General features: G+C 42.9%; 1 protein-coding gene across 10 annotated transcripts in view; it reads left to right on the top strand.

Moving 5' to 3' along the window:
• Positions 1 to 405: 405 nt before the first annotated feature.
• Positions 406 to 26,519, top strand: part of PTBP3 (polypyrimidine tract binding protein 3) — a 103,198-nt gene continuing 77,084 nt past the window's right edge. For 2 of the 10 annotated variants that reach the window (XM_053302613.1, XM_053302612.1), the window contains exons 1-2: positions 406 to 717; positions 25,084 to 25,117. In XM_053302613.1, the coding sequence (XP_053158588.1) occupies positions 710 to 717; positions 25,084 to 25,117 (42 nt within the window). In that variant the 5' untranslated portion in view covers positions 406 to 709. Of the gene's footprint in view, positions 718 to 969; positions 989 to 1,741; positions 1,762 to 2,189; positions 2,209 to 16,159; positions 16,182 to 25,083; positions 25,118 to 26,519 lie in introns of those variants that run through there. The other 8 variants (XM_053302615.1, XM_053302614.1, XM_053302618.1 and 5 more) reach the window with 7 other exon arrangements.

Here is a 26,519-nt window from a genome sequence, read left to right as displayed (position 1 = left end):
ATTAACGTTATTAAATACATTCGTTTTAATTCTCTGTGAAAAAAACAAAGTTAAAACTGCTCTAAATCAGTTAATACATGCAACAAAAATAGTTGAAAAACTTTCAGAACAGTTTTAAACCTCAACTAAAAAGCATGGTACTAACTAATAGCGTCTTGTATATTCTGTCATCATTCATGACGGCTCTTCCTGCCGGCCGCTTTCAAGCCAACAAAACCACCGAGAAGAAAAGCGAGCAGCGAGTCAGAAAGGAAAAGCAACACGCCCCCACAGCCCGCGAGCAACAGCTGCTGCCTGCTGTTATTGCTGCTGAGGGCTCGCGCACAGAGGTCTCCCGGGAAGCAACGCGCGCTCATTTGCATGTGAATTCACGCGCACGCCTCCTAGCCAGGCAGCGACTGTTGCAGTTCGAAGGGAAGTCAAGGGAACGCACGCGCACCTTTCTCGCTTGCGTCCTCCCTTCCCCAGCTGACGCTTGGGTGTGTCCCCAAGCCCTGGCGGGGGAAAAGGCAACAGAGGCGGCGGGGCAGGGCATAGCCCAGAACAGCTGCCGCGCATGCGCGTCGCCAGCAGCTCCGCCCTTCCTTCCCTCCCCTCCGCCCATCCTTTCTCGTTTTTCCTTCTGTGAGGCGGCTGCTCCGCTCCCTTTCCCTTCCCTCCCCCTCAGTCCTGTCCCGTCCCTCGCCGCTTCCTTCCTCCTGTCTGTGCCATGGATGGGTAAGTACCTGTCTCGCCCCGGCCCTTGGGAACGGCGGGCTCCGTTTGCCTGCCGAGGAGGAGGAGGAAAAGGAGGAAGGAGTCCCCCTCCTCCATCTCACGGGGCCACCCCGCGCGCTGCCAGCAGCTTCTGCGGCTTTGGGGGAGACACATCCGCGCGGGGGAGAAGAAAAGGGAGGAGACGAGCAGAAGCACAGTTGGCTGGGGGGGGGGGTTGAGGCCAGGTGTGAAGGGAGGGGGGACAAGGTGCTGGAACGCAGAACTGGCGCAGGTAGGTAGGTGAGTGAGTGAGTGGACAGATAACAAGTAGGTGGGGCAGGGATGGAGGAGTGAGGTAGGTGAAGCGACGAGGAAGAATTTGGGGAGGGGCACGTGGTGGGTAGGTCGGAGCTCGGTTCTTCCACGGAGCCCCCACCGGCACCACCCCAGCCGGATCCTCTCTCCCCCTGTATTCTTGCCCCCACCCACCCCGTCCCCCAACCTTTCCGGGGGAGGGGAGGGTCATGTGGAGTTTGCAGCAGGAGAGGCTTCCTGGGGATGCAAAGGCAAAAACAAGCTTCCCCGGCCCCGTTAAACCTGATTGAGGGGGGAGGGGGAGAAAGAGGACTCTCAACTTTCTCCCCAGGTATGGCTGGCCCAGGCTAGGAGCTAGTTTTAAACTTCTGGCGTATTATTACGCGCTCTCGGCAAAGTCTCGCCGGGCTGTTGCTGCTGCTCCCGGATTTCCGATCTCTCGTGTTTTCTTCTTCTTCCTCCCTGGCCTTCGTGTCTTTTCAAGAAAAGAAAAGAAAAGAAAAGAAAAGGGGGGGGGACGACACTCCCGAAAGAGCAACAGATTTCTCTTCTTCCCTTCCTCGCTTTCTCTTCCTCTTTCTTTGGTTGCGACAATAAGGGAGCGAGGCTGCGCGCCGCGGAGGAAGATCGGTCGCTCCTCTCCTCCTCCTCCTCCTCTTTTTAATTGCCCCCCCCTTTTTTTGCGCTCTGCTGTGGCTGCTTGTCAGGTGTGGGGGTGCGGCTGGCTTGGCCATGAGTTGCTGCCGGGAGGTCAGTAAATGAAAGCGTGGTAACTTCTTTCGGGGTTTTGTTGGCCAAGAGATGAAAAGCAGTATGTGCGCATTAAAGGGTGGTGGGGGGGGGGCTGAGTTGCGTTGGTAAACGAGGCGGTTGTGGGGGAGGAGGGCGTCCAGCCGCAGCCAGCCACAGGCCGCTGGAGTTCTTCCTCATTGAGGCCCGGGGGTGGGGGTGGCCTCGAGGATGGGAGACTCCCACAGGGAGGGAGTTGTTGTCGGAGCGCACCAGGGCTCTTCGCACATTAAGAGGAACAGAACCCGGAAACGGAGAGCGCCGCCTTAAGTTAGCGCTTGCAGACGCGTCCAAGAATACGTTTCTAAAAACCTAGCGTAACTTCTTATTTTTCAAGGTGTTCCTATCTTTAAGGGGATACTAGCCTTCTGTCTTGTGCAGCGCTAACCTAAGCAACAACTGGAGAAGGTTGTAACTGTAATCTTGACTTTGTACTGGTGAAGTCTATTAACTAATTAATTGGAACTCTCCTCTCACAGCATCATGAAACCAGACCCTGTGTTTCTGGCAGCAGGGATGGGCTCTTCACACTTTTTAAATAACTGCTGGAAAATACCTCTACATCCTACATACCTTTTGGTACAGCTTCAACACTGTTTGTTTTATAAATTGAAGGCTTTTTCCTGTATTGATTTTTTGAGAATTAATTCAGTATATGTGTTCCATTATTATTGGTAAGCTGTGAAAGCTTCAGATTCTGTAGATCTGAAGGTTGATTCCTTAACGCAGAATGGTACAGGAATATTATTGAAACTGGTCTATATTGATTGGTAGTGTCTCAAGGGAATACCTAGCTACAAATATGAGTGTTGATTCTCTGTACGAGTGCAATCAGAATATTTTTCTAGAGCACAAATGAAGAGTTGGCTGGATTTATTTAGTGAAACAGAGTTCAGATAAGACAGCTCAGATACCTTGGTCTGATTTTCTGAGACAGTAGTAGTTTTTTCTGCCTTTTAAAACCACAGATATATAGCTGCAAGCTGGGTTTAAGTATAAATGTTTTGCCTGGTTCAAGTATATGTTTGAGAAAGTCTCAAATCGGGTTGTTTCATATAACTGAGTGAGTTTCGTATAACTAGCTGCTTCACATTAAAAATTATACATTTCATGTAGAATATTGCATAGGTCATGTTTAATAGGTGTAAGCAATGCAAATGATATCAATTTGGCATTGCTTAAATCAATTCAAGTTTCTTGGTCAACTTAAGATTTATGAATTTTTAAAAGAATTGTTATGAGAACTAAGAATATACATTGATAGCATAATGGTAATGTGTGAAAAAGACATTAGAATTTAAAGCTTTGATTTACCTTGAAGAATTCTATGAAATTCATATGCCACCTAAACTGCCCAGGGCTACAAGATAGGGTGATGTAGAAATGGAATAAATTAAAATATGCCTGCATTGTTTCACTGAAAGAAGGAGGTCCAACTAACTTGTACTAGTTGTATGTCTCAGTATTACAATTTGATTTCAGAAATTGATTGCCCTGATCTTCAATAGAGCAAGAACTAAAGAGGGAGAAAAGAGAATGTCAAGCATATTATCTAAACAAGGTTAGGTGACTAAACAAGTTCTCTAGGTGACTACATAAGTTCTTTTCAGTTCTCAAAGCTGAAATTAAGTACAAATTCTACAGATTTTTAAAACCTAAGCACAGTGATGCCTAGTCGAGCCCAAGGCCTGTCTAGTCCAGCATCCTGTTTCCCATAGTGGCCCACTAGAAGTGTCTAGGAACCCTAACCCTCAAGTAGATGAAAGCATGCCCCTTTTTCTGCTGTTATTCCCCTGCAACTCAGAGGCATCCTGCTTCTGAATCTGGAGGTAGCCATCAAGACTAGTAGCCATTGTCCTTCATGAATTTTTTTTTTTTTGGTAGTAATTGTAATGGTTGGCTCTAGAATACTATTTTTTTAAAAAACTGTATATCACAGAGTTTATAGTAGTTCAAAGAGAGAAAGAAAAAGAAACCTTGCATGATGAGAACCTCCAGCACAAATGAAGTTATAGAAAGTGGGCTTTTCTAAAAAGATGACAGATTTATGGAAGTTTTTGGATATCCACTCTGAGTCACATGCAGCCTGCTTAGTCTGAAAGAAATTCCACTTGTATTCAGTGGGAATTACTCCCAGTTAAGTGTGTGTAGGATTGCAACCTAAGGCTCCTATTGCAGGGTTACAACGTTATGGATTTCCTAAACCAACTAGACTGGGTCACTAATCATATCTGCTTGCTTCAGAAAGCAGCTCTTAGATAGGCAGGCAGGCAAGCAACATTTATTTATTTGCTATATTTATATCCTGCTCTTCCTGAAAGACTCAGTGGCTTACAGCATTCCTTAGAATTAATAATTCTGTCCCAACAGGGCTCACAGTCTTTTAAAAAATCCAAGCAAGAGGGTGGGGGTGGGGGAGTAAGTCAAATTAAAATAATAACCTGATGTTTGCCTTCTAATTATATTTGAGAACTCTGATAGTAAGGCTTTCAAACAATGATATGTGAAACATGACATTTTAAATATCAGGACGTTAGCAGATCAGTGCTCCATCAACAGGAGTTGCTTCTGTGATCAGAGTTGTGCTCATGCAAGAGGTCTGACTCCTAATGCGAGTAAAATTCTCCTTCGACCCATGGAAGGATCTTCTGCCATTGGGAGACCACTCTACTGAAGGTCTGGATGCGACCCAAACAATTTAGAAATAGAACCTGATTGAAACGAAACTATATAAACTTGCTAACTGGCTTCAGATTTACTAAGGCAAGTGATTGGCTTAATTTTAATAAAATATTAATTTAAACTTCCAGTTTGAATATAGAGATCTTCAGCAAATTGCAAATAGACATGCCATACTGAGATTGTTCTATTCAAAAATTATTTCAAGTTACCTTAACAGACCTTTTGCAGAAAGCTGATGTGTCATGTTGTATCATGGGTAGTTAAGCTCAGCAAGTCATCTCAGAAAACTTAGAGTGAGCTGTTTCAGTGGTAAACTTTGCCTGTATTGTAGATGCATCATTAACACCATGTTTTGAGTGTATGTCATATATTAGTTTCAAGAAAACCCCATTATCTTGAGTAATGTTGCATCTTTTTGTCAGTTAAGCATTCCAACTTGTGAATGTGATATTGGTGAGCTCAAATCTTCAAAGTGTGTGTGTGTGTGTGTGTGTGTGTGTGTGTGTGTGTTCCCAAAACCCATGAAATGTAAAAAGGTTACATAGTTTACATCTATTTGCTGCATTTTTTCTGAGCCTTTTGGGCAGTCTTCCTTCAGATATGTGGGCTAGCAACACTTCTGGTAAAAGGGAAGTTGAGGTTCTTGGGATTCCAATAAGTATCTTGTGGGGGTGGGGTTTGTTCTGTATTGTACATAATGACTTGTGTCAAATAGGGTATACAGCAGTTACCATGTGGAGGAGTTTATCTTCTGGCTAAGTTGAAATCGCAGTTTAGGTATGGAATTGGTGTATATCTAGAGCTACCAGTTTTGCTTAGATGCCCATCTCTAAAATGGGAATAATACTAAACACCCTCATAAAGTGGCTTTTGGTATAATTGAGAAGATCAGTTCGTGTCCAAGCACTGGAGAATTTGCCTTAAAAACAAAACTAAAACCACCCTTGAGCCAAATTCCCTCCACCCCACATCAGGTTTAAAAATCAGATTGCCAAGTTAAAACCAGCTTGGGAATGGGGCAACCTATGAGACATTCATGTGCAACAAGGCTGCTCAGCTTTGGCCCTCCTGCAGATGTTAGACTACAGCTTGCATAATCCCTGGCTATTGGCCACTATGCTGGGAATTATGGTAGTTGTAGTCCAAAAACAGCTGGGGGGCATAAGTTGAGTAGGCCTGATGTACACATCTGGCTTGTGGCCATGTTAGTACATTAGCAGTCCAACTGTATGCATACTTGAAAATAAGTCCAGATAATTCATTAGAGCATGCTCCTAGTAAACATTCCTATGGTAGCAGCCTAAACGTATTGGTGGTAAATTTCAGCTGCCATACTAATGCTGTGCTGGTAGAAGTGCTTTATACATACACAGAAAACATATATTTTTGTTAACCTCCCCCCCTGCTGCCCATACCTCCTGAAAATATGTCTCTGGGGGAAAACACTTGGATACATTTTTGAGAGGCACAGGCAACTGCAGAGGGAAAGCGGGGTGGGGGTGGGTGACATTGAAATTTGCCCTATCCCCTAGCATGGCAGAAAACGTTCTGTCATTGTATTGTTAGTATGGATATTGACACCCCCACTTCATGCTGTTATAATCACCTTTAAATGGGCCAGCCCGGTTTAGAAGTTCTCAAACTTGGGTCCCCAGTTATTGTTGCCTACAACTCCTATCATCCTCAGCTACAATGGCCATTGTAGATGGGGACGATGGAAGTTGTAGGCCAGCAACATCTGGGGACCCAAGTTTGAGAACCTCTGTACTGGGCCAGAGCATAGGAATTGGTTTTGCAGTCCTGAATGCTACATAAGTTTGAAGTAGTAAGAAACTAGTTCCAGAGGTACAGATCTGTCAGAAAAATTGTTCATTGTTGCAGCGAATAATTTTAACGTGTGTGTGTGTTTTTCTGACAGCTACAGAATGCACCCAATTAAGTAGTTTTATGTATATCTTTTTAAAAATTAAATGTGTTCTATATTGTGTGTGCCTGCATAAAATAAAATTTATCTTATGAAGACTGCAGTGATTCAGTTCTTAGACCACTTGAACAGTACTGTTCATCTAATCCTGTGAACATGTGCTATATATTTTTCCTGTAATTTACTTGGAGAATATTCTCTTTAGCCATACAGGTGAATTAGAATCAAAGTGAACTGTTGCACAACATCCAAATACCTAGCATCTATTAAAATCCTAAAGATATGCATTCTAGATACTTTATTACACAATGCAACTCGCATTCACTCACACCAGAGTACAGTTATGTAGAGAGTATAATTAAAGTAGTTTATCAACAGACACTTAGGTTTAAGGACTCTTTAGTACAACTGACAGAAATATCTATATAGATTGGTATTTTTCTTGTTCTATCATAGATGTATTTATCATATTTATAGACCACCTGATATGTGTATCCCTAGGTGGTGTACATGATTTAAAAATACAGCATTCATAAAAGCAGGGGGGGAAATTAAAATATTTTTAAACTACTTTAATTAAAAGTCTGAGAAAACAGGTGTGTGTCTTAAGGGATTTCTTAGCAGCTGCCTGAGATGGATAAACTCTTATTGTGACAGGAAGTGCATTCCAAAGCACTGGGGCAGTCATAGAAAAGGCCTGGTCCCAAGTCACTACCAAATTTGCTTGTGGCGATCATAACCAGACCTCCCCAGATAATCTTAATAAGAAGCAGGGTTCATGACAAAGGAAGTACTCTCAAGTACCCTGGACCTAACCTATTGAAACCTTTATAGGGCATCACCAGCACTTTGTATTTTGCTTGGAAACATATCAACAGCCAGTGTAGTTCTTTTAAAGTTGGTATTATATGGTTTCTTTGGGTTGTCCCAGAGACCAGTCTGGCTATTGCATTCTGTACCAGTTGTTGTTTCCAGACTATGTACAAAGGCAGTGCCTTACAGTAGTCAACCCTGGAGGTTACTAGCATATGTGCCACTGTTCTAAGGTTGTGTTTCTCCAGAAATGGACATAGCTGATGTATAGTCCAAAACGGATCTAAAACACTCTTGGCCACTGTCTCAGCTTGAGAATCCAGAGAGTGTTTTGGATCCAAGAGCACTCTCAAGCTACATACCTGTTCTTTTGTGGGGAGTGTAACCCCATCTAGAACAGACAGGTCTTAATAATCTGTTTTAAAATAATAAATAGATTTTTTTGAGTCCTGACTCCCACCCAACTTAAAATGAGATCAGATTGAGATGTTTGTGGTGAACCTCCTGACCCCAAAAGTAGGAAAAATGTTTTCCAATGAACTTTTTTTTCTTTTAAAATTTTTTATTGGTTTTTACAATATCTTAACAATCCCGTTACATCTAATTAAGTAAATGTAGACTTCCCGCTCATCAATCTGCGCGATTCATTAACTATACAAGTCAACCATTGCTATAGTAATTCAAAACATATATCCTACACATTGCAAACTCGATTTTGCTCTACCCAACCTGCTATTATTACTAAATTTCAAACTTTAAAATGGTCTGGCAGCCATGTATTTTGATTACTTGGATAGAATTATTTATTGATTATGTTGGCAAATTTCCCTGGAAATATTTGTAACAAATAGTGACTACTGATCAAGGTGGAGATAAGTCTCTTCACAGTTATTACCAAATGAGGCCAGACTGTTCTATAATGTTGGTTACCCATATCCAAACTCGCTTAGTATACATACATTATGGTAATGTTCCATACCATTAGACTTTTTGAAAAAAGTCATATTGCAAGTATAGATGGCTACTGAGCTACAAGACATTGGAGGGGCAGCCATGGTTTATAGGATATATTCTAAATCAGATTTCCTTTAAATGTTACAAATTGATTTTATAAGCATTGATTTCCAAAAAGTACATTCTCTGCCATTAATCGGAGCTTCTCGTTTACCAAAGGGTTGTGTACCCATCATGCCTCAGGAACACACAGGAAGTTATCACAGCAAAACTTGTGGTTAGCAGTAGGTGAGCCCCAATGCCCCAGTTCCTTTCCTGTCTTGCTTCAGAGAACAGCACACAGAGAGAGCTCTTCAAATTGAATGCCCATTTCAGGCCTGTTTATTTTACTTTTATCAAATTCCAAACACTCCATTTTGTTCCTAATTCGACCTTTGGATATTCGATTTGCATTCTTCCCGTAATTTTATTTGGGCATCCCCTTTGAGTTTTCATGGTTCCTATGCAAACAGCAGAAGCCCCCACTGGCTCATTATCAGAGCCTCCCCCTTTAGGATGCCCCACTAATGGCTCAAACTCAAGCCCAACTGAAAGAATACGGAGCTGCCCTGCTTTCCCAGTTTTGAGGGTGCGTCTTCTTTTCGGCCCCGCTGCTACTGCATCTGCTGAGCCCACAATTCAGCCCGACAAAAAGGCAAGGAGAGAGACCAAACACTTGGTCCAAGACCTGGCGCTACCTCCAGCTAAATCAAAGAAGAAGAAAAATGTTAGTGTGTCGGAGTTAATGCTGGCTTACATAAAAACATAAACAGCAGCCCTTCTGGTTCAGGCCCATGGCCCATCTAGTCCAGCATCCTGTTTCACACAGTGGCCAACCAGATGCTCCTGGGAGCCTACAGGCAGGAGTTGAGGGCATGCCCTTTCTCCTGCCGTTACTCCCCTGCAACTGGTACTCAGAGGCATCCTACCTCTGAGGCTGGAGGTGACCTATAGCTGTCCGATTAGTAGCCCTTGATAGACCTCTCCTCCATGAAGTTATCCAAACCCCTCTTAAAGCCATCTAGCCATACATCTTGTGGTAGAGAATTCAACAAGTTAATTATGTGTTGTGTGAAAAATTACTTCAATTGGTTGGTCCTAAATTTCATGGCAATCAGTTTCATGGGATGTCGCCTGGTTCTAGTGTTATGTGAGAGGGAGAAGAATTTCTCTCTATCCACTTTCTCCATATCATGCATGATTTTGTAGACCTCTATCATGTCTCCCCGCAGTTGTCTTTTTCTAAACTAAAAGGACCAGGTGTTGTAGCCTTGCCTCATAAGGAAGGTGCTCTAGGCCCCTAATAATCTTGGTTGCCCTCTTCTGTACCTTTTCCACTTTTATGATGTGCTTTTTTAGATGTGGTGTCCACAGTTGTACACAGTACTCCAGGTGTGGCCGCACCATAGTTTTATATAAGGGTATTATAATATTAGCAGTTTTATTTTCAATCCCCTTGCTAATGATCCCTAGCATGGAATTGGCCTTTTTCACAGCTGCCGCACATTGAGTAGACATTTTCAATGAGCTATCTACCACGACCCTAAGTTCCCTCTCCTGGTCAGCCACCGACAGCTCAGATTCCATCAGTATATACTTGAAGTTGAGGTTTTTCGTCCCTATGTGCATCACTTTACACTTCCCAACATTGAAACGCATTTGCCATTTTGTCACCCACTCACCCAATTTGGAGAGATCCTTTTGGAGCTCCTCACAATCCATTTTGGATTTCACTGCCCTAAAAAGTTTGGTATCATCTGCAAATTTGGCCACCTCGCTGCTTGCATCTGCATCTAGATCATTTATGCCTAAATTAAAAAGTACTGGTCCCAGTACAGATCCCTGGGGGATCCCACTTCTTACTTCCCTCCATTGTATAAACTCTCCATTTATACCTACCCTCTGTTTCCTGTCTTTCAACCAGTTAGCAATCCACATATGTACTTGTTCCCTTATCCCATGACTGTTAAGTTTCCTCAGGAGTCTTTGATGAGGAGCTTTGTCGAAAGCTTTTTGGAAGTCCAGGTATACTATGTCAACTGGATCATTTTGATCCACACACTTGTTGACACTCCCAAAGAACTCCAAAAGTTTGGTGAGTCAAGATTTACCTTTGTGGAAGCCATGCTGGTTCTCCCCCAACAGGGCCTGTTCTTCTATGTGCTCTACAATTTTATCCTTGAGAATGCTTTCTATCAATTTGCCTGGAACAGACATTAAGCTAACCGGCCTGTAATTTCCCAGATTGCCCCTGAATCCCTTTTTGAAAATCGGTGTTACATTTGCTACTTTCCAGGCCTCTGGCATAAAGCTTGATTGTAAGGATAAGTTATATATTTTAGCAAGGAGGTCGGCAATTTCACATTTGAGTTCAAAGAACCTTTGGATGGATGCTGTCTGGCCCTGGAGATTTGTTACCTTGTACAGGCTTGTACAGGTAGTCTTCTTTCAGCATCAGGCATGCTGCATACCATCCTCTCACAATGGTTCTAAAATGGAAGTGCTGAGGCGTCATTTCCTCACTTGTGATGTTGAAGTCTGGTATTTTTTTTGGTGGTGGTGGGGAACCAGTTCCACCGCTTCCCACTGCAGCCCAGCCAGCAACGCCAAGTTCTCCGATGCAATGATGACAGCTAAATAATCTGCCCTCCTCTTCCTCCACCACTGGGATCCTTTTAAATGCTAGGAACTGTGAGTAATGCAGAGCTGTGGATTAACTCTGAAGCCAATCATCCTCTCTCGGATGATGCAGCTAAAGTACTTAGGGACTTTTATTGTGAAGGTATTCTATATACTTTTTGCCTTCCCTCCCCTCAGCACCCCCCTACTGCCCAGAAGAGAACTGCCCGAAAGGTACTAGGGTCCCTTCTGACCCCCTCCCCCGTTTTATGCCCTCCCCCTATCTCCAGCCCAGTATGCAGGGCAATTCCCTTGCCTGAACGGGGCTGTTTTTACTTTGAGATTGCTCCGCGCACTCTTTCTCCTTCTCCACAGAGGAGCGCCCTCTCGATACCTTCCTCCATGAGGCAACACCCACCCACCCCCGGCCCAGCCGGATATCCCTCTTCCTATCCAACCTAACATGCTGTTTGATCACTATTCAGTAGACTGAGAGATCTCCCAGGTAGAGCTCGCCCCCCCCAATGTCTCCTTCTAAGCGCTGCTTCCGAGTGACAGACTCAAGGTTCTCTCTGTTACGGCTATGAGGACAAATTGTGCGATATCCAACCTAGAAGCCCCATCTAACAACCAGGGGCTGGACACAGGTAGATAATAATAATAGTAACAACAGTTTAAAAAAATTAAGCAGAATCTGCCATGGTCTGCATTTGAATGGGCGACTTTGCATGAGGGCTGTCTGCTGTAGGATATTCTCCATACTAGTTGAAATTACTCATACCCTGGTTGGGGGTTGTCTCTTCTATTCCTGTGTATGTCAGAAGCTACCATCCTCCCATTACAGCAGAAGTTCTCAGTGACTCAGGGAACACAGCTTACAACTGTTTAGCATGGAGATTCAGGTAAGGTTAAGCTAATATACTTTATTCAGAAGTAATTGATGGTAGGAAAAGACCTGTCTATCTCCTGGCTACATTTTGGTCATGAAGAGACCTATGGCAGCATGGTGCTCAGAGAAAGAGCTAGAGGCCTTCTGGTTAGAGGACGAAGGAGGTCACCCCCAAGAAGCTCCTGAGTACACTTTATACAATAGAACGGTCATAGTGGCAGAGATAAATGAGAGAAGAAAAGACACTATATCTCCTAACCCCAATGCCCTAGTGGTCATTGGGGGTGATTGGTGCATGGTTCAGCACACCTGGGACTGATCCCCAACATCTTTAATCGCCCATCACGTACTCTCGTGAAGCATCTGCAACCAATAGCGTGGCTGTGGTTTGGTCAATCCATCTGACACCACCTCTTCAATGCAGCAGTACTTCTACTTGACTACTCCTTTCTCTGATGCAACTCGAACGTATTGGTGTTTTCCATCTATGTGCTTTGTTCGATACTTCCTTTTTCTATAAGTGAGAACTGCATACAACTTGTTTTTCTTCAAACATTCCAGTAGGCTCGGTTCTTCAATTCCAATGACTGTCAATTCCTTGTGTATCCATACAGCTTCCTGGCATGCTTCACTGTCTGATATGTACTCTGCTTTGGTGGTTGAGAGTGCAATAGGTGCCTACTTCCGTCTAGTCCAACTTAGGGCTCCGTCTCCATTGATACGCAAATGTCCACTGATAGTCCCATGATCAGTGTTGTCTTCAGCCCAATCTGTGCCCTTCTATCCCACGAGTCTGGGGTTGCGGCTTACTGGAATATCCAATGTGTAGAATGCAGTACCATTCAGATATCTCCTCAGCCTTTTGAATCTTGTCAAGTCTTTCTTGATTGGTGCACTTACCTTTTTTCCTTAAGATGTCCACTGCTGCAGCAATTTTTGGCCTTCCCCTGAGGTTATATATAACAAGGTTTGCCAATTGCCCTTCTACATTGGTGGCTGGCAGACAAATGTTCACTGTCTTCATCTTCAGGAGATTTGTATCCTTTGGTGTACCAAATTGATTGGCATCTGACAACCCTGGTTGTTATTGAAGTTCCTTGGTTTTCTGCTTCTGGCTGAGAAGGAATGTCCTAGCCCTTCCTCTTGCTGTTTGAATGCTAAAATAGGAGGAAATGTTTCAGGATTCCCTCACCTCTACTTCCTTGTCAAGTGGTGAGCCAGCGTGTAGTGGTTAGAGTGCTGGACTAGGACTGGGGAGACCCAAGTTCAAATCCCCATTCAGCCATGATACTTGCTGGGTGACTCTGGGCCGGACACTTCTCTCTCAGCCTAACCTACTTCACAGGATTGTTGTGAGGAGGAATTTAAGTATGTAGTACACTGCTCTGGGCTTCTTGGAGGATGAGCAGGTTATAAAATGTAAAAAATAAAAGAATAAATAAAAAATAAAGTGCTGTACAACCTCATGGTGGTTTTGCCTTTCCTTGCCTGCAATTATCTAGTCATTAAAATAAATCAGGATGTAGGTCCATTTATTGTCTCTGAATCTTCTGTATAGGCAGGGGTCAGTGTGCCCTTGTGTGAACCACTCCTTGAGCAACAGTTGGGGTTAGTTTTTCATTCCATGTGCTAACAGCTTGCTCTAGCTATAGACACTCTTTTGAAGCTTACACACAAGCTTCTTCTTTCCAGGCCCTTCGAAGCCTGGTGGTTGCTGCATAAACATCTTTTCCTCAATTTCTCCTCATAGGAAGGCAGTCTTACGCCCAAAATGGTTGCCGTGCAGCCTTCCAGCTACTGCTATGCTGAGTGGTGTCCTGATGGAAGTGTGTTTCACGACTGGTACAAATCTCTCATCATAGTCTTACCATGTGTTTGAGAGTATCTTTTGGCTTCTAGCCATTGCTTTGTGGCGCCATAAATTCCCTTCTGCATCTAGTTTGATGTTGAAGGCACACTTGCACCCTACAGTTTTTTTATGACAAATAGTCCCACAAGTATTCATGTTATGTTTCTTTTGCAGGAATTCAATTTCTTCTTCTACAGCTTCTCCCATTTCTCAGCTTTGGGCATCAAAATTTGTTCAGCATCTCGCCACTTACAGGTTTCCTGTAACTCTTCACTCTGGGTCATCGGTGAGAGTCCTACTGGTGGAGTCCGCCTTGTTGGACCTCTTTGAATGCCTCACTTCTCATTCAGACTCCACCTTTAGAATCTGGTTTTGGTTCTGTCTCAGTTTTCCTGGCTGCCATGAGGTGTATGAGTCTCCACTCACCTACTCCCTCACCCATCTGGATCTTTGGCCCAACTTCTGGTGCCTCTGCTTGGTTGGCTCTTGTCTCTCTTAAAAGTAAACAGAGCAAATATCCATAACACCAGTTTCATCATTGTAGGATTCTGTATCCTTCTTTTCCCAGTACATAATCACAGTGTATTCTTTTCTTTTACAATCCAGCTTGTTTCTCTTTTCTTATAATGCATATACATGTATTTCACATCCAAATGCTCTGGCATTCTGTAGGCTAGGCTTCTCTCCAAACCTCAGTTCAGATGGTGTCTTTTCCACTGCTTTGGTTAGCAATTGGTTTTGTAAATTAGCTGGTAGTCATTACTGCTTCTCCCCAAATTTACTTGCCACACCTGTACCTTGCAACATGCATCTGGCCATTTCTAGTAAAAGTGATTCCTATGCTATCGAATGTGTATGGTTCTATTGAGTATGTATGGCGGCGTAGTCTCAGGTGCAATCCCTGGTTCCTTCCAAAAAAAGAAAATTCCATGTCACTTGACATGTAATCACCTACCTTGTCTTCAAAAAATTTTGTTCTGACGAGTGCCTCTTGTGACTTCGGAAACACTGGACTATTCTCTCGCAGAATATAAACATAAGTAAATCTTGTTTAATCAGTTACTATGAGTAGGTGCCGACTAAAACCTCTGTTTTCTCCCAACGGACCACAAACATCACTGTGAATCAACTATAGGGGAAACTGTGACGACTCCTCTCTCTTACGAAAGGTAGGCCTCACAGCTTCAGCACACAGTCACACTATGGACACAGCCTATACTCAGGGCTGTACCCTAAAGTCTTCAATTAGGTGCCCGTTCTCATGCTCAGGGATTGCCTTTATATTCAGATGCACTAGTCATTACATTGTGATGGCACCCTTTTGTTAGACTTGCTCTGTCTTTATAGGGTCCAATTCTAGCTATCCATTCTCCCCTAGCATTGCAGCCATGATCAAACCATTTCCATTTGTCATACAACACTGATTGTTTTCAAACGCAACTCTACTTTTCACAGTCCTCAATTATTCTGTGTGTGGAAGGAACTTTGTTCTGAGTGGCAGTGTCAAGACAGTTTGTGCGCACATGCATTCAGATTGGTACTTCCTGATTCAACCTGAGCGGGATCTAAAATTAACTGAGCAGACATGAAAAAATGTGTGTGCGCATGCAAGTGTGCACACCTTAGAGGGAACACTGCTTGGTAGCTCCGTTTTGGGGCGAGTTAGCCAACAAGCATGGCGTTTCTAGCTTCCAGTCCTCCCGGTTGTCTTCATTACTTGCTACAAGTGTACTTTTCTCTCCAGTAACAATTTTTCCTCCTATAGCTCGCTCTACTTTCCTTTCCACTTCTGCGCAACAGTCCAGAACTGGGGCTTTGGGGCTCCTCCAACTGCTAACCAAAAGTTCTGCTGTGATAACTTCTTGTCTGTTCCTGAGGCATGATGGGTACACAACCCTATGGTACTCTGATTACGGCGAAAAAGAACCCTTCACAGGTAAAACCAATGTTTCTTTCTAATTTATAGGAAAAGCAAATTCCCACCAAACATTGAATGGAGAAGTAACTGCACTCATTGGCTGGCTTTACAACCTACAGTAGACTCTGTAACAACAAAGATAATATTGGGGTAGATCATAAAGGTCATGTAGATTTGAAGGTGTTCTACCCTTGGCCTATGACAATACAAGTTTGGTTGGATAATGTGGTCTGGTTGCACGATGACATCATTGTTAGCAGATTTTTTAAAAGGTGCCAAAGGCCTGGCAAACTGGAGTTAGCTCTTCACAGCCCTGGAGTGCTGTTACTGCGCAAATGCTGGATAGTGTGTGCGTACGCACGCGCGCGTGCATGCTCACACACACACACATGCATGTTCACTGCTTGAATATGTATTGGGCACAGTGTTGCCTGAATGTGTGTTGGGGGCATTCCTAATGCCCCATTTTTGTCACCCAAATTGCTGATAAAGGAGTGATTTTGCAGGATGAAAAGAATGTATCAAAATTTTACCTCTCCTGTTTGTTTAGTCACAGGAGGAAAATTTAAATATTTTCTATTTTTTGTCCCCTTTCCCCCAGCTTTCACCTGCTTTCCCCTGGATTAAATACAATGGATGTATATCCTTGTGCCCATGTTGGTACATGGGAAATGTCATAGGAAAATGACATAAGGTACTAGACCGAGTTGACAATGAAACTCAAGTCCCCTTATTTGTATTTGGTTTCGTGTGGTCAAAACTCTTAGAGTTTCGGATAATTAGATCACTTTATTGCCTTTATTTGCAAACTTTTTTGTCCATAAATGCCAAGATAGTTTATAACCTCAATAAATATATTTTCTTAACATGTTTGCCAGTTCTCCTTCCCCTCCCCTGCGATTGGTGGTTGTGTATGGCTTCTGAGGCGAGTGGGAAGTTAGTGTAGCTTGAATGAACTTGCATATAATTCATAGAATTGGTCCATTGATATTGGCAGATGTAGGAAACTCAAAATAATGCAGTAAAACTGTAAGCAGAGGAAGTGTAATATGGTTTTTATTATATTCCACCTTTCTTCCGAAGGAGCTCAAGATAGCCTACATGGGCTTTTCCCACTTTAATCTCAGCTGCCCTGAGAGGAGTGGCAGAAGAGACTCTTAGATGACCACATTGTGAGCTTCATGACTGATTGGATAGCTAAATTTTAGTCCCTTGTCCAAATCCAACATTCTGACCTCTGCACAACCCTGACTTTTGAGCTGTTGTATGGTAGGGTGTGTATTTAAAGCTACTTCTGTAATTGTTGAACCAATAATTAACACAAAATAACAGTCATTCAGATCTCCGCTGCTACTACATCGAACAGCAGCAATATAAGAAGATGCTGAAAGGCACCATCTCATACTGCACAGGAGGAGGCAATGGTAAACCCCTCCTGTATTCTACCAAAGAAAACCACAGGGCTCTGTGGGTGCCCAGAGTCGGAATTGACTTGATGACACACTTTACCTTTAATCTTCCATTCACTGATCTAGATGATCAGTCTCAAAATACCAGAGAAATTCAGGTTTTAAAGTATTCAATGTAACTAAGATTTTTTTTTAAAAGGTGGGTGTTCCATTTGGCTTTATAGCTGGTGATATGACTCCCCCCCAGCAAGGACAGAAAATGTGAAGAGCCTGTAGGCCATAGACCTGCAAATATCAGGTTTGATCCTAAAGCTGTTGGTTCCAGGTCCTTTGGAACCTTCAGAATGTCAGAATCAGGGTCAAAACCTCTTCCCCCCTGGCAAAAATTGCCATATATGTCTATGGGGAAAGTTCAAAAAATAGCTGGAAAAAACCACTAAAAAGGGGGCTGTACTGCAAGTAGGTACAGATGGCGGGACTCTGAGTAGTTAATTAAAACTGAATTAAGCCATCCATTGTGTTTAAATTTATAAAATCATTGAATTTTAAAAACAGTATTCACTGAGAACTGTGGAAGAAAAGTATACAAAAGTACACTGAGAATTGTGGAAGAAAAGTAATGAAACATCAGAGAATCCCAGGGAAGTGATGTAACATCAGGGAATCTTATGGGGGGGGGAATTGACTGCTTTATTTTCATAATTGAAAGTTTTAAAAAATGGTCTAGAAGTGTGTGTGAGTGAGTGAGTGAGGGGTGGTGATGGCAGAAGATGCCCCCCTCCGCTAAGGTCGTTGGGAAAAAGAGAGCAGTCTCCTGCTGCCATTTGAAGCCTTGGAATGTTCTGATTTTTCCTGAACGGGGTTGGAGAAGTCTGAACCAAAATCAACTTCCCAAGTTTGGAATGGGAATATCTCCAACCGCGTCCAAAGTTGGCAGTTGAGCAATGTTGGACCATGTCTGCTCCCAATCCAAACTTACATATGCCTAGAAGACTGTATCTGGCCTGCCAAGGCGATTTGCCAGACAAAGTGAGGAGTCGTCTTTCTGCTCCCCTCTCTCTTTGATTGCTGTGTAAATTGTCACACAGTATTAACCCAAAATTGTGTGGGCTGGACTACAGCTCCTTGAACGGATAGATTCAGAAATGGGGCTCTGGTTTCCAGTTGCAGATTAACTTAACTTGATTTCAACTTGAATAGGCAATTTAACACATTTTAAACACACTTAAAGGGCAATAAAATAGTTCTTAATGCCTCAAACAGACTACATCTAGATATTCCTAGTGCATGTCTTTCCAGGTTGAGTTTCTCCCCTACTCACCTGTGGCAAATAGAGTGATGATGACTGCTTCAGGTTAGTCAAAGAGCAGCATGTACTTTTTCCTAAATGAAGATGTTTAGGTCTGGCGGTGTGAGGAATTTTTACATTGGGAAGCTAACAGCTTCAGGGAGCCAGATGTAGTGAGAAACTCACAACTGCACAATCAGAGAACACTTCTTAATATTAAAATTCATATCTGGAAAATGACTACCAATCAAAATCTATAATAATGTGTCACAAGAATAGTGACAAACCTGTTCTGCTATAACCCAGGATTTAAAATGTTTGTGTTATTTCTCTGTAGTGTTACCAAATCATTAGCCGTCTTTTGTAGTACTAAAGTAGGATCCTTGTAGCCCAGAATTAAATGTATAATACTGAACTTTCCCAGGCATCTAAAAAATGTCCTGAAAGGTTATGGAATTAGTGGATGTAGTTAGTAAGTACCAAAATGCTGTTTTGTTATATGTTGAATTCAGTTAGAAAATATGTTATTGCATCAAATCAATACATAAATGGATTTTGTTAAAGAACTAGATTATACAGATGAAAGGGATCCTGTCAGTTTGCAGTTTGCCAGGACTATTGCTCTAGTGCTAAACACACGCACACTGGTAGAAGCTGACTTCTGACCATTGGGCATGTGGTGGCTGCTTAAAGCTGCTGGATGGATTGGTGCTGTGGCTGCTGTTAAGTAGATCTTAATTACCATTCTTGGGACAAATTTTGAAATCTGTTTCTAGTGAATAGTATAATATCTGGGGTTGTAAGAATTTATGAGGACAAGACTTATTTCACTTGTACTTCAGACATTCTCCTGGTATCCACTATGCTATACCCTACAAACCTGTGGGCTCTTCCTCCCTGAGCACATATATGAGCATTGTCTGTTCCCTTTCGGTTTTGGAGCTAACTGTGGCTTTTGTAATGTGTACACTTTTTAAACATAGTTAGCAAAGCACTGTTTGCAACCTTGGTTAGTATTAAGTCTGCCTGAGCTTAGTGATAGGGGTGTGCACGGAACCGCGGAGCTGCGGTCTGGCACTGGGGTGGGGGGATCCATTAACGGTGGGGGGGAGGGTTTACTCACCCCTCCCGCGCTTTCCACCTTTGGCACCGTGTTTACTTTAGAAATTGGGTGGCAGAATACCTCCCTGCCGCCCCTTTCTCCCCGCTTGGCTGCTCTGGTTAGAAATCGGGCAGCAGGATACCTTCCTACCGCCCGTTTCCCCGCTTGGCTCCACAATTTCTAAAGTTAATACGGTGCCAAAGGTGGAAAGCACGGGAGGGGTGAGTAAACCCTCCCCCCGCCCTTAATGGAAACCCCCACCCCAATCTTTCCGAACCGAACCACCCCATGTCCGGACCGGTCCAGAGGCTTATAGAATAGCCTCCGGACCGGTCCGGGCACATCACTACTTAGTGAATATTGTTAATGTTCTTTGGTTATGGTTTTTAATCTAAGTGTTTTGGTTTTCTCTTTTAAGACTTCTGCAGTGTTCAGATATATTTTCTTTGTTATTATTGGTCCTCACCTATTAAGGCATGGTGCTTGTGCTAATGAAGACCAAATTAGAAAAGTGTTGTAATATCACATGTGGAGCTACATCTGGTGTTGCAATTGCCCAAGTACTGCACTCTGTATTGTCAGCTCTGGAATAGACATTCGTTTTCAATCAAATTTGAGTCTTAACAACTTTAGTTTAAGAACAATGCCTGGTACTACATTGCAATGGTCTTGTTTTTCGTTAAACTTGTAACTGTTTCATTCAAAAGACAATCCTCTGACAACACAGTAATTTTATTTCTAGTTTATTAGATCTGGCATATCTTCATAAGTTGTACACCAGGGCTGCCCAACTTCAGCTCTCAAGCTGTTGTTGAACTACTACTCCCATCGCCAGCCACAGTGGCTAGTATTCATGGATTATGGAAGTTGTAGTCCAACATCTGTAGGAGCATCAAAGTTGTGCAGCCCAGTTGTGTACACACATACTTGCAATCTGATATTGCATTTTATCCTGACCTATCATTTGTTTATCTACATATTAATACACAAGCAGTCATGGGAAGGTTAATTTAGCATATAAGGTAAGCTTGATATTGGTAAAAGAATTGAGCCCTTGCAAAAATTGGTTGTAATCTTAAAGACAAAAGGGAAGAAAGGGCAAAGGGGAAGCTACTCTTCAGTAATTTTAATCTCACATGGATCTATGACTTGTACAGACTTGGGAAGATGATCCCTTGACTATTATCAAATAACATTTCAGTAAGCCACGTTTTAATCTTTGGGTAGGTGAGGTGATGGCCTTGTGAGGCAAGTACGCCAAGAGGTGTTGAGTGCAAGGGCCCCCTCTTTGACCGCCCCCACCCAGTAACACCTCACTTACCTGCTACCGCCAGTCTGCTTCCTATTTTTTTGTTGTGGCTGCCACCTCTGTGATTCCCTCCCTCTAGCCCTGCCTGCAGCTGCCCAATTCAGTGCTCCTGAGTTGGAAGCCCAGAACTGAGTCAACGTCCTTCTTCCCTCACTTCTTCCCAGGCAAGGTGCAGTCTTATATGCCAGTCAGTAGTGTTTTATGCTAACCTGCCTCTGTCTTCTCTATTTGGGGAGTAAACAAACAGAAGTTTGTAGCTGGAGGGGAGTGACAGAGAGAGAGAGAGAGAGTCAGCTGGCACAGCTACAGTAGCAAGATAAACTGATTGCTATGGATGCTGGCTGCACTTTACCCGTGTAATCTCGCTCTGATATCAGTGGCAGCTGGACTCCTGCTGTGTCAGCTGACCAGTGTTGCCTCTAATTTTGTTCATCAGTGAGCGGAATGAAGTTGGTTCTGGGTGGCAGTATCAAGGCAGTGTGCGTACATATGTATTATTATGTGCCATATGTATTATAGTGGCACATATGTATTATTATGTGCCACTATAAATACAGCGCGCACATGGACGGAAATAAATGTATTTTACAATTCTATTCTATTGATAAAATTATAATATAAAATCTATTAATAAAATTGGATGTATAGTTTTATAGTGCCAAACTAAGTGTGCTAGCTTTTGGGTTGAAGCCAAGCTCTTTAAATTCCATGAAGATAAAATTTATTCTGTCTGAACTTTTCTGAAAGTAGTGTCTTGATATGGTGATGATTGGTTTCTTGACCTGTCTTGGCAGAACCATATCTGCTGGGTTAATTCTTGGGGAATCGTGCTTGTAGAACAGAAAACCCACCTACACATCTTTTATCACAGCAAGCTTTGTACCTTTCCTCCTGGGAAATTGTCAACTCCCAATATGGGGACATGGAGCTGGGGGGACAACTTTGCACCCTTCACTGTCTGCAGTAGCTTTAACAGTGGACACAGTACAACAATTGTCAGATTTAACCAGAAACTGCAAAATGCAGTCTGGGTTGAGCTATGCTTCAACTCCAAAACAGAATGTCAAAGAAAAGTAGAACGCCTTCCCCCGCCCCCTTACTCTCCCTCCACTCATTCAAATTCACTCCTGTGGAGAAGGCAGGCACCTCCAGCCACCTTCTTTCTTTCTCCTCCCCAACACTCCATTTCTTGCCTGGAGAAAGCCTCCCTCTTTCTCTCACTCTTCCTCCTCACATGCAGCAGGGGCTGGGGAAGAAAGGAGCAGCTTACCAGCAGTGAAGGCAGGTTCAATTCATCTCCCCTTCCAGGCATGTCATTGGCATGCCACACAGTGAGGGGGCGAGGAAGGAGTGGCTTGGCTCTGCTCAGCGTGACTGGGGGAAAGGGACGAAGCAGCTTGTGGTGGGGAGAAGGTTCTGTTTACCGTAACCCCTTCACCTTCATGCCACCAGCCACACAGCTTGAAAAAGTAAAAAAGGAAGGAGTGGTGGGGCAGGGGTAAGGAAGGATCTGAGGCTTGAGAAAGAACTGGAGGAAGGAGCTCCTCCAGGGTTTGGGCAAGAGCCTATTAGAATTGGCGATAGCATGTATGCTCCCTGATGCTATTATCAAGGTGCACATGCACCTTTCTCCATTTTAAATAGGTATCTTGCCATTGCCAGAGCAGGAGAATTGGTTATCTCGCTTGTACGAGAGAACCGATTTCCCTGCTCTGGTCATGGCAAGAGCTAGTGTGGCAGAGGAAAGGTGACTGTGGGGAGGGACAGAAAAAGGCAGTACTAGCAGCAGCACAGTGAGAGTGCGTTGCTGCTAAGTACAGCTGTGTGTGTGTGTGTGTGTGTGTGTGTGTGTGTGTGTGTGCGCGCGCGCCCCCCAGTGTGTGTGTGGCCCTGGGATTTTGTTTGCGCACACCCCCAGTCATGCACCTTAGAGGGAAGACAGTAGCTGACTCTTCTGTCTCATTTCTCTCCTTTTCATGAGGAAACAAAGGACGTTTGTAGCTGAAGGAAGCCAGGACCAGAGAGAGAGAGATTGCATCGGGCAAGGGCATCCAGCATTGGCTGGTCTCTCATGTTGCCCTAGGTGTGCTAGCTGGCGATGTCACATGCATGCTCTTTCTTGTTCCCCTCCAGCTAAAAACCTCTGTGCTTTGTCTTCTCCTGAAGTGGAGGATAAAAGTGGGAAAGCTCACTGGAGGGAAGAGGGAGAATGTCTGGCATAAAACACTGCTGGCTGGAGCAGAGGGCTTCACACTGCCTGGGAAGAAGTGAGTGAGGGAGAAGGAGCTGCACTGGGCTTCCAGCCCAGGAGTGCTGAGTTGGGCGGGCGTGGGTGGGGGTCAGCAAGACAGTGTGGGGTGGGGTCACCGATGGGCCCATGTAGAGGACAGGGTAGTAAATTGAAAGTTGCCTTGAGCAGCGGCTGGGAACAAGCTGCTGCTTCTTTGGCTTTAAGTAGTGGTGTGTCACTTCAACTTATGGTGTGATTTATGAGCCAGAGGAAAGTGTCTGTTCTATCCATGTTGGAGTCAGTATTCTAATGAGCAGGGGTGCACAACTCAAATACCCCAGTGGGCCGGAACCAACTATAACTTGGTGTGTGTGGGTCAGGGTAAATTTTAAGCACATTAATGATTACGGACGTTAAGCTTTCTGGCCTGTAATTTCCTGGATCATCCCGAATCCCTTTTTGAAAATTGATGTTACATTTGCTATTTTCCAGGCCTCTGGTACAGAGCCTGATTGCAAGCATAAGTTATATATTTTAGCAACGAGGTTGGAAATTTCACATTTGAGTTCTTTGAGGAGTCTTGGATGGATGCCATCCTGCCCTGGCGATTTGTTAGTTTTCAGTTTTTCCAGACAGTTTAGAACATCATCTCTTGTCACTTCTATCTGACTCAGTTATTTAGCCTCCATCCCTAAAAAGCCTGGTTCACGAACAGGTATATGCTCAGTATCCTCTGCCGTGGAGACGGACACAAAGAACTCATTGGGCTTCTCTGCAACCTCCATATCCTCCTTAATCCCTTTCACTTCCTCATTGTCTAATGGTCCAACCGCCTCCCTGGCAGGTTTTCTGCTTCTGATGTATTTCAAGTAGTTTTTGTTATTCCCCTTCATTCTTTTAGCTAAATGTTCCTCAAACTCTCTTTTCACCTCCCTTATTGTCACCTTGCATTTCTTTTGCAAGAGTTTTTGTTCCTTTCTGTTCTCATCATTTGGACAGGCCATCCAATTTTGGAAGGAAGTCTTCTTCCCTTTTATGGCTTCCTTGATGGTACCTTGAAGATGACATGTAGGGGACTTGGATTTATTTTTTTCAACAGTACAATGTGCAAGGGTTGGAAAGTTTGGTCCTGCTTCAGGATCCCTTCTATTTTCGAGATGCCTATTTTCAGGTACTCAAAAGCTGTTTGCTAGTCACTGAGAGCAAAGTACTGTGATTTTAATTTGATGGTAAGGAAACAGTGTGGTGGGACACATGCTCAGGAAATCCAGAATATATGAACCTACATGCTTAAATACTATACATTAAATAAATTCCTTAAAATGTGGTTTGAAATTGATTTACGTCCATGGCATGTGGTTCCTTGTCAGTTCTGAGGCACACAAATAAGAAAAAACACTCTCTCTGCTTGAGAGGTCTGTACTGAAGTTGTTAAATACTGTTGATCTTAGGAAGAGAACAAGTAATTGATTAGTTGGTAGGTTCACCTCTAGGTAGATTAACTTAATGAAACTATCATACCTACATAATGATCATTACTTTAGTTATGCTTCTTGCTTTAACATGCTCTTTCAGTTTCTTTATAATTATTGAGATATTTGGGTTGGATGCCCAGGAGTATATTTTCTTCCTTTGAGAAGGCTGTGGTTGTGCTTTTTTTGTTCATAAGAACATTCTCCATAAAGGACTTGAGTTGTTTCTCAGTGACTTCTTCCTGCTGTAAAGATGATTGCTTCCTCTCTGTAGGATGCAACTGTTGGGTAATAGTAACCAACATATGGACAGTTAGGACCTTAAAAGTATGATAGAAGTAGGATAATGTTCATGACTTCACTGAACTTGTTCATCCTTCAAGAGACAGTGTGGATACAAAGTTGTGTAAAATGCAGAAAAAAACCCCAGAAATTATAACTTGGCTGTAGAAGTAACTTGCTTTTTTGAAACTATTTATGTGAACACAGATGTGGTATTTTTTAAGCAGCAGAAATTTCATCAATTTTGTGTTTGGCAGGTTAAGGGCAGGAAGTTTTATGATGGATGTCTAATTGATATTTCTATTCATTTTAAGTTGTATAGTGCTCTATACTACTAAACTTCTCCTTTCTCATACTGTTACTAAATGGTTCCATTTCTTTTGCAAAATCGCTCCATAACTCATTACATTTTTCTGATATTTTTTCTTTCTTTAGCTTTATTTACCATTGCCTGTGCAATAACTACCTTTCTAACTTTTCCATTTTCTCCATTTTTTCACACAGTGTTGTTACAGATCTTATAGCAGTCGGTTTAAAGGTAGGCATCTTTTTCTGTCCTTTCGTATGCACTTGTTATCCCCACTCTTTTATTATTTCTCTAACACATTTATATTCATTCACATCATTTTTCCCTTGTGATGTTGCTCCATTTCAAACTATCCCTCCCCTCCAATGAAATGAACCTGAACTGTTCTTACAGTTCACAGTTGTAAAGCTGGATTAGAAGATAGTTTGTATACTGAAAGCTAAAACAATAACTTTTTTTTTAAAAAAAGGAACCATATACATGCCAAAGGAGAAAAGCAGCCATAAAATACTAAATGGGTTGAATGTCTACTTTGTCCTCTTCAGATCTTAGACATATGTCACAAATGATGCTGCTGTGTCTGAGATTTCTGTTCTTAAAAAGTAATTAACATCTGAAATGGTGCATCCCAGTCTCAAGCACTCTGTATTAACAAAGACAGTCACAAATCCATTGTCAAGGTTGAGTGACTAATAATCTGTAGAAGTCTCTGAACTTCAGTACTCCTGAAGCCCCCTAACTACTCTGTGCTCTTCAGATTCTAAGAACAGTGGCTGATATTGACTATCCCTCCTCTACTCAGGGATTCTCAATGTTGGGTCCCCAGATGTTATTGGACTTCAACTCCCCTAATCCCCAACCAAAGGCCACTGGGGCTGGGGATTATGGGAGTTGAGGTCCAATAACATCTGGCAACCCAACGTTGAGAACCCCTGCTCTACATCAGGCATTTCCGTTGTGTGTGAGGTGGAGGGATTTTTAGTGATTTCCTCTTCCGTCAGCTCCTCCTGTGCATCTCGAAACAATTTTTCTGAAGGTCCCCCAGTCCTCAGGCATATAGTTCTGGGATGTATAGGCAACAATAGAGGGAAGAGGAAATGGCTGAAGACCCCCCCCACACACACACACACCCCAGAAAGCACTGGTATGTCAGCAGAGGATTAGTCTGAATGTTGATCAGCACCTCCATATCTAGGCAATTGGTAAAATATTTATTGCATAAACTGTAGTTTGGTTGAGATGGCCATCAACAATGAGATGTACTGTATCATCACCAGTTGTGAGGTCAGAGCTTTTGAATTTTATAGATCTTTCCAGGAAAATGGTATGAACCCCAGATGCCACCTTGGTGAAAGAGATTATTGTGCCCCAGTATTATGTCATTTAGAATACCAATCAGCATTTGTTGAAATAGACAGAATATTTACATTTCATGCAAATCATTGATAATTGCATATAACTGTCTAAAAAGGCAGGTTTTAAAAAAAATAATTTATAGCTTTTTTAGCAGAAGACTGATTTTGGACTTCAAAGTTTAAAAGGCATAATTCAAACCACATTTCACTATCCATGTCATTGGTTGTACTTTATATAGCGTTAAGATCCAAAGACAAAACTGAATTCAGTTCAAAAG

This window comes from Hemicordylus capensis, chromosome 2, assembly GCF_027244095.1.
Source record: "Hemicordylus capensis ecotype Gifberg chromosome 2, rHemCap1.1.pri, whole genome shotgun sequence".
Lineage (NCBI taxonomy): Eukaryota > Metazoa > Chordata > Lepidosauria > Squamata > Cordylidae > Hemicordylus > Hemicordylus capensis.
This window is presented reverse-complemented; position numbering and strand designations above follow the sequence as displayed.